Genomic DNA, 13,791 nt, shown 5'->3' on the forward strand with positions numbered 1-13,791 from the left:
AATTCTTTTTCTTATCTTTTTTTTAAACAATATTTATACAAGAAAAGGAGGTAGTAAATAGAACCACCACACTGCTGTTTCCAAGGTGGAACAAACAAGTGGGGCATAAAGCAAATTATGGAGGTAAAGGTGGTCCACAACAGAACTGAGGCGGTAAGGCCTAACAAGTCCCTCTTTTGTGAGTTTTTTACACACCATTAGCTGCCTCCCCCCACCCCCTGGGATAATTTAACAGCCAAGATCTTATGGTTGAGAAAAGCAACAAGTTAAAACAAGGCATGTATCTCAAAAGCCAGAGAAACCTAATGAAAGGAAAATGTACAGCACAGTACAACTGGCTGATATTGGTCAGAGTAATCACCTTGGGGGCCCTTTTTTATGCAAAGTAGTGAAAGATTCGCTAGGTGAATCCCATTGTATTTGAGGAGTCTAGGATTTGCTGGGAATTCTGGATTGGGAGATATAATTATGGTGCAGAAAAATCCAAATTGATATGATTGGAAGATGCTTCTGAAAATTGTTTTTCTTGGTCAGTTGAGGGAACAACCACAACGTTACGCCCCAAAATAGAACTATAACGAGCCCTTCTGAATGACTGTAGTATGGTGTACTTGCAAGTCAAACAAACTGAAAGTGTAAAACAAGTTTTGTAGAAAATGAAGGCTTCCCCTGTGTAGGGGAGTCCTCGGTGTCAACAGTAAGGTTGCTCCATTGTGACCTAGTGGTCGTGGGTTCGAGTCGGGAAACAACATCTCCACGAAGTGGGAGTAAGGCTGCGTATATTATGACCCTCACAAGACCCTGCAGTGGCGGGAGCCTCGTGCACTAGGTATGCCCTTTTTTATTGGACAAGTCTTCAAAGGAGGTAGAAAACGACAAAATGGATGAGGGTGAGTCAGAAGGGGATGGACAAAGCGAGGATGGATCAAAGGATAGTGATGGATAGAGGATTATTAGTGAAGAAAGGATAAAAATAAAATGAACTTATAAATGAAAAAGAGGCAGCCTTATTGGAAGAATTAGAAAAGATAAAGTTAAAAAAGCAAAAGGAAGAAAAACTCCGAGCTGGGTAGGGGAAGAGAAAGGACCCCCTGTTCAAGAGTTAAGGTTAAAGAAAAAAAATGACCTATCGACGAAATCAATGACTATCACAGCTCGTTCTTAAAGCCCTGCTTCTACCTTCACCCTCTTCCTAGGGACCAATCGACCATATGGAGTATAGCAAGGGGTAAAGCATAAAGCATCAGTTTTTGGTACGAACATGCAAAGGCTCGAATCCTTTTTCTTGAGATTATGAACATGGAATCGGATCTGTCAAGAATGAGTTTATTACTACAGGGAAGTGGCTGACTACAGTCGCTGAGCCCAAATTTTCAAGCCAAAAGTTGACTTGAACCCACTTTGCTAAGAGAAGAGAGAGAAGGGAAAGATAGAAGACATAAAGCAATCCTTCCAGAGGCCGTTCCCAGACGAATAGAGAAACTTCTAATACTGTCCATGCCGGACGATGACAAACACAAGATAATTGACTCCGACGCAACAATCAATTTACTGCGCACCTAACAGAGTCAAGGTAACAGGCAATGGTGTTCTACGAGCAGCTCGACCACCGAGTGAGTGCTCTACAATTAACTCGATCACCGGGAGAGAGTGAGTAGTGACCCCTCTTAAGTTAGTTCAAAGCAAGGAATTCAGCTAAAAAGAAAGGAAATAAAGACACGTTTTTTCTTTTCTTCCCCTGGCGCTTTAGAGGACTTTCTGGTACTTCGGTATGCCAGTTTTAAGAAGAATGAACATGTGTTGGTGTATCACACAACTAACCTGAAATTATATACTGAAAAGATGATGGGGTTGGTTACTTGGTATGATGTGGTAGAGTAATTGAAGATCCCTTAAGATATGGGCTTCACTGTTATGATTCTTTTTGGTTTTACTTATTAAGGCTTGTCATCCATTCCAAGGACTCATCAGGAAAAAAGTTGGAAGGGTTGGGGGGGGGGGGGGAGGTCTTTCTGGCTAGATAAAATAAAGGAGATTTCTTTGCTCTTGCAGTAGAAAACTTTGATAACAAGAGCATATAAATTGAGAGCTTTCATTCAATAAGATATTCGTTATGAGTATATAGTTTGTGTTGATCACAATGAAATGTCTAGTTTTTCCTTGTTTCCTTTTTATATTTTGCTTGGTCATGGGGGTGGTAATGGTATATGTGCTGCACATAGTTGTCAAGGCGTCTAGGCAACCCAAGGTGTTGGAGGGCCGCTTAGGTGACAAGGCGCCACCGCCTAGGTGATGCCTAGGCACTCTAGTCTTTCTTTATGTATCCATAGTATCTAGTATAGCAATAATATAATTATGCCTAGAGCGTTACAGCAACAACAATACAGACTGAATCTATGCACTAATTTGCCATTATATCTTACTACATCTTTACAATGTTACAGCAACAGCATTAAGATAGAAACATCATTATTTAGAGGACATAAGTAAACAAGAGAAGTGAACTAGTGAAGTTCGATGATTTCTTTCTTAATTAATTAAGGTTTAAGGCTGTGCACGCCACCGCTGTGCCCAGCCTGAGTCTTGTCTCTCTCCCACCCGTTATGGAAATGACCCCATGCTCTCCCTATCCTACCCTCTCCATTGGGCACAGCCACTAGCTCTTGGAAAGCCAGTGGTGTGCCCAACCCTCTCCCATTAATTAATTAATTTATTGGGTAATAGTGATCCCATGCTTTTCACTGATACAAACTTGTATACAATCTAATAAAAATGTTAGAAACAACATTATTTGGAGGGAGGAAAAAAAAGCATAAGTAAACGAACAGGTTGACCGCTCAAGGCGCCCACCTTGTTTAGTTAGAATGAGGCGGGATACTGCTCAGCCCTTGGAAACCCGCCTGGACGCATTGGCGTCTCCTTGACAACTATGGTGCTGCGTGGGTGCATTTAGTTATTTCTTTTTCATGTTTGAAGTTCTATCGTCCTTTTTGTTTAGGTCCTTTTAGGTTTTAATTACTTAGAAATATGGTAACCAACTGAAATTTATAACTAATTGTTGGTAAAAATTCCATAAAGTTAGATTTTATGAACTTGAATAGTTTTTCAACTCTCCTCTTAGGCTTATTTAAACATCAAGGGGCTGTGTGGCTTGGAACCGGAAATATGATCTTATTTTCCACTTTTGTCCTCGTATTCTGGCTTAGGGATTCAAATATCTCTATGGGAATTCGCATTGTTACATTTGAATGCTGGATACGTTCAGATATGGTGAGAACTAGAAATACCCACATTTCTTGACTTGTGTGTAATGTGTTACTAGTATCATTTTCTTCTCTTTCACAATAACCATCTATTGTTTCTTTTATGTGTGTATGTGTGTGTTTGGGGGGGGGGGGTTTGATGCAGATCCGAAGACTTGTATCCGTAAGAAGAAGTCCAAGCTGTCCAATTATTTGTTTAGTCTGTAGTAGTTTTCTATACTTATTTTTATTTTCATGTTTTTTTCGTTTTAAATTGAACCGGTCCAAAATTAGTTTGAACCAGTGGTTCAATTTAAGTGAAATTAGTAGATTTCTTTTTATTTGTTTTAGTGACAATATGACAACTTAAGTGTCCCAACTCCTCTCCACGGTTTTGAGAGAGGAGGTGCTGATGTAATAGTAGGCTGGGGTGTGTGTTTCCCACTCCTAGGCTGAATAGGAATTGGTCTTTAGGCCCTCTAAATAAAGACAATTCGTGGGGCTCCTCTTTACCTCACAATTTGAAAAAATAAACTCTCAAAGCTGCTGCTCTGCAACTTGTCTTCTCTTAGAAGTTCTTTGACTTGTGTTTGATCAAGGCTGACAGAATCGGTGTTTGATCCGATTGACACCTTGTGGTGGGAAGCCTGGGTGGTTCATTTGGTTACTCTGTTTTCTCCATTACTGCTCTACATTCAAGTTCTGGTTTCAAGAATCATTCAACATAAAAAAAACTCTGTTCAAGATTGTTCTTCATCAACAAGGAAGTCCAAACTCCCCAAACCCTAGATTCCGCCTTCCTCTTATTTTTCCCAAATCCTATATTCTGCCCACCCCATTCTAGCTGTGAGAAACACTCCAAACTCAGGTTGAGTGCTCCCCTGCCCCTTTGAGATACTACATCCAAGTTGAGTGTAATTATGCCCAGCCAAACCCTAGGAATCCCTACTTCTCTCCTCTTAAACCCTAACCTATTTTCTTCATAAATCATTGCTGTCAATTCTTTTTAGAACCCATTGGGTTGCTGATTTGAGTTTAATTTATCACTGATATTAGTAAACCCAAGGTTCGAAAACTCGGGTCTCGATGCCAACTCGGACCCTTGAAAAACTGATTCGAGTCGAGATCTCGCCAAGTTGGTGCACTTTTTTTTTTTCCCGACTCGAAGCCTCATCTCGGTGGGTTTTAGACCTAGTTTGGGTCTGAAACTTGGTATTCAGCATATTTTAGGCCATTTAAACACAATGGCACTATCAGATTTTGCAAAAACAAAGTCCAAATAGGAGTTTCACTTAGTGGGAAAGCAGGACAGACACAGGACAAACACACTTATTTATGCCTAATATCTTACTTAAGATATTATTCATAAATAAGCAAATACCCCCTATTTGAATCCAATAAAAATAGTTAAAAAATCAAATTCCAAGAGGAAAAAAAGTCAACCTGCTAGTTCAAGAACAAAAACTGGATTTTCGGCGGTAGGTGCAATTTTCAACTTTCTAATGCTGGGGTTTTTCTCAAATCTAAAAATTCCATAAATCTTAATATGGTAAAACATTGCTAAAAACCAAAAGTGCGGTAAAATATTCATTTGTTTTGATGTCCAAAAAACTATTTTCATTCAGAGCGATTTTGACAGCATTCGCGCATACCGAATTAAGTTTGACCTGTACATAACTCTTTCAATATAAATCAGATTTTAGCAATCTTGGACTTGTTGGAAAGCTTTCAAAATCTGATTTATATTGAGGGAGTTATGTACCGGTTTTTGAAAGCTTTCCAACAAGTCCAAGATTGCTAAAATCTGATTTATATTGAAAGAGTTATGTACAGGTCAAACTTAATTCGGTGTGCATGCTGTCAAAATCGCTCTGAATGAAAATAGCTTTTTGGACATCAAAACAAATGAATATTTTACCGCACTTTTGGTTTTTAGCAATGTTTAACCATAATAAGATTTATGGAATTTTTAGATTTGAGAAAAACCCCAGCATTAGAAAGTTGAAAATTGCACCTACCGCAAAAATCCAGTTTTTGTTCTTGAACTGGGGGGGTTGACTTTTTTTCCTTTTGGAATTTGATTTTTTAACTATTTTTATTGGATTCAAATAGGGGGTATTTGCTTATTTATGAATAATATCTTAAGTAAATGAAAATGATATTAGGCATAAATAAGTGTTTGTCTTATCTGTCTTGGTTCCTGGCATAGATAGGTGTCTATATATCAAGATTTTCCAGCAAGATCTCGAGATCTGGCACTCATATAAAGGACCTAGATGGGCATTTTCCTATGTCAAACAGAGATCTCGGCGAGATATTGACATTTTGAGACTCGTAGACAGTCTCGTCTCGGGATTTCGAAAAACCGAGAAACTCGGCGAGGTCTCGCGAGTTCTTGAACTATGAGTAAACCTAAAACCTAACCTTAATCTTAACTTCCATAAAACCCTAAACCTAATTTAGCCTTTTCCTTAGGTTAAACCCTAATCGAGTCATCCCTTGAGTCAGATTCTGGTTTTGGTTTCTAGTTTGATTACTTTCAATCTAGAACTACAGTAGGGTTCCTAAAAATCCTAAGTCCATACACAGCATATTGAGCCCATTACATGCGTTCATCCTTCACATAGTTAAAATCTTACACCTACTCCGTGTATATCAAGATAGTTTCTTGGGAATTTAAACGCTACATGTTGTAAATGTTAATCAGTTTATTTTTTATAGAAAGGGACCATGGGATACATGTCAATGTCATCATTTTCGGTTTATTTGATCTGATGTCTGGTGTTTTAGTTCTGTTCTTTGTTTCTCTATGTTGTTATTAATGTCATGCAGGTTGATTTGGTAAATAATGATTGCAATCCGGGAAAGTGTACCCTTGTACTGTCTGGTTACCTTCGTGCTCGCAGTCTCTCAGTAAATCAGCTGGTAACTTGTTTAGCTTTTGGCAATGATCTTGGTAATTGCAATGGTGCTTTTATCTACTTACTCTTCTTTGAATTAGGTCCATCTGTCAGGAATAGGTGATTTTCAACTGTGGAAAATAGATCTTCTCAAGGATCCTTTCCGCTTGAATGCGAAAAAAGGGCCAGAATTAATGGATTCTGATGAATTACATGATCTGCAGGTATTGCTCAGTTCCTTTTGGTGCATTTATTTATTGGCAAAACAAATGTAAATTTTAGATGAGTTGTGCTCAACTTCTTTGGTACCTTAGCTTCATTTATCTGCGTCTAACACCTTCCTCATTCCTCAAGGTAAATGTCCTTGGAATCGTAGGTTATGAAAACTTGGCTGTCATTTGCTTATCGTTGTTCAATTGCCTCCCATCCTTACTGTTCACACAGGGGTGATAGCTAGTCTGTTGTAGGAGCATGGAAAACAGCCAAAGCCCAATTTTCTTCTTTTAAAGGATTAGAAGATATTTCTTATGGTCATTGTCAAGTCAATGTTGTATTTGCATTGTGCGAGAGCCAGATTTAAGTTTCCTGAGCCAGGGGTATTTTGTTCAGTTTGAATAACATTTTTTTTTGTAATTTCCTAGTCACTAGTGGGGTATTTTGCAATAAAATGAACTTGAAGGTTGTTTAGCTAATATGTTAGAGGTGAGCTTCTATCTTCTTGAAGTCTTGCTTATGAATTAGTAATTTGGATTGAAGTAGTTTAGAGGATTATATGGTGGTCTTGGAATTTAGTTTTTTAGAAAGAATTCTAGCAGCATAGATGGGTTTTTTTGTTCAAAAGGAAGTCAAAATGTTTCTGGGAATTGGTAAGTCAAGGAGTTTGTATTTTTCAAAGCTTTGTAGCCTATGTAAAAACAAGGGGGCTGGCTCAAGCAGGTGGTTGGATTGTTAGTTGTTCGAAGTTGAGTTGTTGCTCTACTTTGCTGCTTTTGTGCTTGGTGCCTTGAGCTGGTGATGGTTCTTGAACTATCCTTCTTGTTTTCTCTTTATTTCTTCTTTTGTGCTGTGTGATTGATGCAATCAGTTGGGTAATTTTGATCTGTATTGGGATCATAGCGAACAAATTGACCTTTTGTTTGTAGTGGATTGGCCAATCTACTAGCAATACTTGGTTTTTACTTACTGAGTCAGCCGATCCATGCTGGCAACTTCGGGTTCAGTTATATGGATCCTATTTCACAACTTAACTCAATTAAGCCATATCCTAACTACTTGGGTTCAGTTATATGGATCCTATTTCACCATTCAACTCTATTTAAAACCAACTTTGGGTTCCAATTGCAATCTAAATCCTTGACACCCATTTCCTACTCACATCTAGCCTTCTTTTTTACGTAATTTCTGATGCAGTAGCAATATCATGGCTAGACTGGCATGACCCCGATCTGGAAATCCAGAGTGAGATGAACCGGTCCCATCACTGTGCTTTACAGATCCACCTAATCATTTTATAGAATTCTCTCTCTCAAGATAGAATCTCTATAAATGCGTATGAATGGTTTCTCAAAACTCTCTACAATTTTTATTTTTTATTATTAGGAATTGCAGACAACCCTTATCTCGCCTTTCACCCAATGAAGAAAGTCCCTAACCCCTCTACCCCTCCATCTCCTGTGACAGAATTGCAGTGTCTCCTGCCTCCATTATCTAACCCTCCCTCTCAGAAGATTGCAGTGCCTTCACCCCCACCTCCACTGCGTAGCCCTCCCATTCCCTTCCTTTTTCGGATTGCCTTTCCACCAATACCCATTGGTTCTCGATAATTTTGCCCATCAAATTGTCAGAATAAGCGTTTCCCTCCCCCCCACTGGATCCCTACCAGATAATTTCTCTTTCTATCCTAGGAATTGTTAAACCTCTTTATGAGAAAGTGGAGAAATAATTTATGAGAAAGAGGCCCTAAAACTGTTTGTACAGAACTAGAGGACCCCATATCGATGGCAGTGATATATTGGGTGAGTATTGGATTGTTATCTGATCTTCCCTTATCTCCTGTTCACTTGTTTTAGATGGTTTGGGGTATTTCTGAGTATTTCCTGGTTGTAAGGCAATATCTGATGTTGACCAGTATGAGCCCCCATCTGTTAAAGATCTAGTCCATGTTTTTTAGTCAGGCTCCAGATAGGGGAACAAATTTGTGGAGACTTGTAGTCTTGTACTATGAAAAGATTTGTTACTATTACTTGACTATGTAACACACCATTTTTCGAATTTCTTCTGTGTACCAAGGTGCCAGCACAGGGACACTTACGTTTTCCAATTAACCTTATGGGGAAAAGAACACTATCTGGTCATGTGGATCCTGCACCCAGACACAGGTGCGTGTGAAATTACCATCCCGCCCCCGTGGAATAAAAAATCCCATCCATGTTGATGCTCCTCTGCACGCTCTGCAGGGGCCACATGACCAGGCAGCGATTTCTTGCCCTAATCTTATATAATTTTTACAGAGGTTGTCATCAGGGACTCTGTATCTGTGTCAAACACTGGTACCTTTTGTCTGTGACTTTGTTTCCTATGTCTTTGGGAGTAGAAATCTCTCCCCCAATGTCTTTTCTAAGAGGTGATTCTCTCAAGGTAGACGGCTTTCAAGGATAATATCTGTAGTTCTATGGAGTTGTTTTTGCGATACTTTCCGATATGTTTTATGTTTCTCTTCTACTTTTCATTTGTTATATTCATGTCATCAATGTTTGCATTCGTAATGTTTCTTGTTAAATCATTGCAGGCTATCCGCTCTTTGGTCCCTGATCGACTGAAACAAGAGCCTTTACTTGTTGAAAATATTCCAGATCCTCTTGCTGGAGAACAAGTAAGCTTAATGAGCTTTGAAGACCTTCTGATTTACTTTTTTTTTTTATTGGCCTCTCGTATTACTGTAAAAGTTACTGCTGTTATGAAAATACTTTACCCCAAATGTCTCCACATGTTTTATTGTTTTTTAGTTTCTCTGTTTTTCTTTGTTTGTACTTGTGCCATCTTCAGAAATTTATCTTGATAGTGATGATCATCCATTTTTTCATCTTTAAAAGGCCTTATAGGTAGTAAAAACCCCCTCCAAAATAAGAAAAAGGAATTGTGGAAGGTGGGATTGGTTGAATGGCAGGTAGCACCAACCTAGACTTCAGGTACATGGTAGGAGCATTGTTATCATGAGACTAGAGACATTGATATTTGATAGGAATAAGGGGGAGAAGCGGAGTGGTTCAGGAGATTGAGGTGTGGTATAGAAGTGAAACTGTGAAAGGAGATTTTTTTTAAAAAAAAATTACAATTGTTTGCATCAACATCCCATCATATTGAGTGTAGTTAGTTTCCTACTAGTTGTAAATATCTCTGTTGGTTCACCCAAAATAGCAACACTCAAGGATGCTGAGGATACAATTTTACTCAACCCAGTTGCAAGAAGGGAACGGAGATACGCTGATTCGGTACTGAACCAGACCTTATTCATTGGGGATGATGTTCACTGTGGTTTGAGAGATTGGAGAGCTCACAATTGTAACTTTGGTTACTTTGTTCGTCTTCTTTAAGCTACCTATTATTTCTCTTCAATCTTCAATTGGAAACCCTCCTTAGGTTTGGTAGGCGGGTTTGGAAACTAGGGATTTCATTTGAGGGTGGAGAGGAGGGAACAGAGATGGATAACTGTAAGAGCATTTATAGAGGGTTTGGGAGAAGTGTTAAAATTCACTATAGAATGCGTCAGGCTCACAATACTGTATAATAAACCACTGATTTGATTTTTCCCTTTTTTATATGTTTCAGTTCTATACCATCCAGACTAATTGAGCTTCCAACCCAAAGGGGAAGTGTTGGATCCATAAAAACTACAGAGGTGCGGCAGTCATTTCGCACGCCCCTGTTTCTGGGTGCAGGGACGGCGTGCGTTGCGCAACTGGGTGGCGTTCTTTATCCCTTTTATTTTTAGCTGATTAACGTTAACCTTCACAGGAACCAATTTATTTGTTATTTATTTTGTAGATTACTTTTGCTGCTGAGAGTCAAAATGATTTTGAAAAGTTGTAAACTGTTGCCAAATTTTGTAGCCCTTCGGATATCCATAATTTTACTGCTTAGAATCCATGTCCTCATCAATTTTTTAATCCTTCCATTGGATGTGAATGCTTTAATCTGTGCTCTTCACATTGTGAGTTTGATTTGGGAAGACTCAACAACCCACACGTAAGAAAAAAGAATTGCTGTAGTTATAGGACTTCTTTATTTTCTGTTGAAATGGGTGATTTTGGTGAGGTGATCAATAGTTCTTTGGTTCCTGTCAAAACTTGGTTAATTTTAAATATTGACTCCCAATTTCTTGTGATATTTCCTAATTTTAATGTTTCTTGTATGTTGGCTGATTATCACTACTGTTGATTATAATAAATAATTATAAGATTTCGTTTTAAAGATTCATTGGAACACCTTGCTCATGAGAAAAAAGAAACTAAGTTTTTGGAAACTTATCGCGTTTTGTGACAGAAGTTCAGGAAAGTATGGGGACATTGGATTCTAACACAGGTATTGAAGGCTGTCTTGAGTAATGTTTGTATCTCCTTACAAAGAAATGTCTTTGGAGATCTACTTGCTTGTTCAAGTCATATGCAAGTTAGCTTCAATTACGTAAATCTGGTTCCCTTTCCATTGAGGTTAGCCATTGTCCTAGCCAAAGGAGGTTTCAATCAGTCAAGCTTGTGTAAAATTACAGTTTTTTTTTGGGTGAATAAAAATTTCATTACCTAAGGAGAGAACAAGCAAATACACCTTTGCATAAAGGGAGGCATGGGCTTGTAAAATGGAAGGGGAGAGAGTGAGAGACCCCAAGAATTTACCATAAGTCTATTTCTAGGGGAATCAACACCGGGCTGGAGACCCCGAAATCTTTGACTTCAAGGAGAATGGAATTCCAAATCTGCTGGAAAGATCTAGCCTTGGAGGTCTAACTTCTAAGGTTACGCTCTACCCAGATATGGGAATAGCAGCATCAAAAGCTAATTTCCCCACCGTATCGCAACAGGATTTCCTAGCGAAAGTCATGTCTACTAAGATCCATTCTCTGTAAAAATGCAGTTTTGCTTCTCTAACATTGTGTTTTTCTTTTTTGTTATTTGCTTCACAGTTTTCTTTTCATTCTAGAATTCTTCCTTATTACTCTCTTGGAGTTATTCTTTTGGAATGTGCAGAATACAGTTATTATGGTGTACATTTTGTCATCATGTACATATATCTTAACAGTATAATGTGTAATTCACATGTTCAAACTTTCAAAGTTGGAACATGCAGAGACTTCTACTTTTATTTTATGATAAGTTCCTCATATGCTTTATCTGATTTCCCATTTCTTTGCTGGTCCTTGCCATACTCCCACTTGTAAGAAAAGAAAAAAAAAGATGTGCAAGAACTTGATGGGGTTCTACTTTTTTTCTAATGTAATACTAAATTAGGGTTAATTTAGTCCCAAGTAAACCCCTTGTATGGAGGAGAAGCACTGCTGAAAATCTCACTTGACTCTGATGATTGAATTAGAACATATGGCATCAACACCAAAATAGAAACTCATACCCTGCAGGTCAAACCACCCAGCAGTTGGGGCTCAAGTGGAGGCCTTGTGGAGTAGATAATCTGCAGCAAGTTTGGTGTGATTTTGATGGACAGAAGTGAAGTTATGTAGGGGGATGAAAATAGAAGTTTAAGGCTTGGAAGCAATCCAGCCAATAGAACAGGCTATAATGGGGGTCGAATGGAGGGGATGATGCTCCAAAACTCTGCAGGTTTTGATGAAGGGGAATAGAAATACACAGCCTTGAAGTTGTGGCAGGGATCAAGCCTCAGGAACAGCAGCAGTCTCACTCAAATGGGTGCAGCAGAAACAGCAACAGCCTTGATGTTGGATGGAGAGTGGTAGTAGCCTTGCGAGTGTTCTTCACAGTGGTTGCACCATCACAGCAGGGTATCGATTGCAATGGAGGAGAAGGTAGAAGAGAAGGGGGGGGGGGTTAGGGGAATGGCTCTCTCAGCCTGGGTCTCTCACTCCCAGCTATCCCAGCTGTTGAAACATGGACTTTCTCCCATAACCGATGGCAACATGGCCAGAAATTTCTATTCTAAAATCTGATCCTTCCTTACAATAGGGGGCTATATTAATAGCTTAGGCAAGCTTACAAAATAGAAAGTAGAAAATAAAAACTTCCTAAAATAGAAACTAACTGAAATAGAAAGTAGGAAATAGAAACTACTAAACCTAGCAACTAGTGACAATGACAACTTATTAAAAATAGAAACTAACTAGAATTAGAAACTACTAAGGCTTTATATATCAGCCTTCTAAAACAGAAGGAAGGACACTACATAGAAACTAAATAAATTAGAAACTATTAGGCAGCAATAAAATATGTTTGTCTAGCGATCTTCAGTGGGACCCACAGAATCTCAATTATTTGCTTGGACTTCCTTCTCCTTTCAAGGCTTATGGACCCATAACACTGTTCACGTGAACAGTAGTTCGGGTACTGTTCATGTGAACAATAAATTTTTTTTTTGAGGGGGGGGGGGGAAAGTAATTCGAGCTGCTTTAGGTGACGCTTCATCGAACCAACAAAAACTTGCTACATCATCAGACCAGGCTGCCTCTCACAGCAGTCGAATCCACAACCGTTCTGCGCGGGTTTTGGGCTTGATCCTGCGGGTACATATGGACTTGTGATCTACATCGTTTTCTTTTGGCACTCATTGTGTGATTTTTGCTTTGAGCTTCATTCTACTCGTAATAATAGCTTTTCCAAGTCACTATTGACTCTCAGTCTCTTTATTGGATTGGTAAAACACTTAATTCTGCTAGATCTAGTTCTGAAGAAGATATGAAGAGATCTGCCAGTCGAGAGGTGGAATTGCATACTCTAAATTGTAGTCCGAATTTTCATTAACTACTTTTTTTCACATATTTCCATATCTGTCTCCGATTTGATTTCGTTTGTATTGTTAAGTATGTGGCCATTCAATGATGATAATTGCTTGTGTTCTCTCTGTTCAGACATGGCCAACAGAAGCAGAAATGGCTGAGGCTGATAGGATTCATAAGCAGAAAGAACAAAAGAAGAAGATTCTTCCTCGAGGCACTTCAGACTACCAGGTTTTATGTTGCATTTGCTCATTAAAATTTTGAAATTGTTCCCAATAGAATGATAATAAGTGTTTCTTGACTTTAAATTATTTCAGGCTGCCTGGATTGTAGATGATACAGATGAGGAGGTTTCAGGGAGTGAGGACGATGAGGTTGATGGTATGGTACTAGATGAAGAAGAAAATGGTTTTTCTGACCCTGAAGGAAGCAATTATTCAGATCTTGATGAAGATCATGCTGTTTCAAACTTGAGGAATTCTGATGACGAAACTGAAGCTGCTACGGCAATGACTGTGAGTGTTTTGACATATATTTGCTTATTTCTTACTTGTATTTTAATTGACTGTTGTTTTCTTCACATGATCTCTGACTATCGAGAGTCAGTATTGTATAGTTCCATATACATGCTTTGTTTGTGGGTGTGTGTAATGTTTCTTATTGGTTCAATGAACTAAATTTTATAGTTCCA

General features: G+C 38.7%; 1 protein-coding gene across 1 annotated transcript in view; it reads left to right on the plus strand.

Annotated features, from left to right (window-relative positions):
• LOC122656774 (pre-rRNA-processing protein TSR1 homolog) overlaps positions 1-13,791 on the plus strand; it is a 39,543-nt gene that overhangs the window by 7,073 nt on the left and 18,679 nt on the right. Inside the window, exons 9-13 of the mRNA XM_043851423.1 lie at positions 6,075-6,167; positions 6,244-6,366; positions 8,931-9,014; positions 13,233-13,331; positions 13,418-13,615. Of these exons, the coding sequence (XP_043707358.1) occupies positions 6,075-6,167; positions 6,244-6,366; positions 8,931-9,014; positions 13,233-13,331; positions 13,418-13,615 (597 nt within the window). The remainder of the gene's footprint in view (positions 1-6,074; positions 6,168-6,243; positions 6,367-8,930; positions 9,015-13,232; positions 13,332-13,417; positions 13,616-13,791) is intronic.

The sequence above is a fragment of the Telopea speciosissima genome, chromosome 3 (genome assembly GCF_018873765.1).
Source record: "Telopea speciosissima isolate NSW1024214 ecotype Mountain lineage chromosome 3, Tspe_v1, whole genome shotgun sequence".
Classification (NCBI taxonomy): Eukaryota; Viridiplantae; Streptophyta; class Magnoliopsida; order Proteales; family Proteaceae; genus Telopea; species Telopea speciosissima.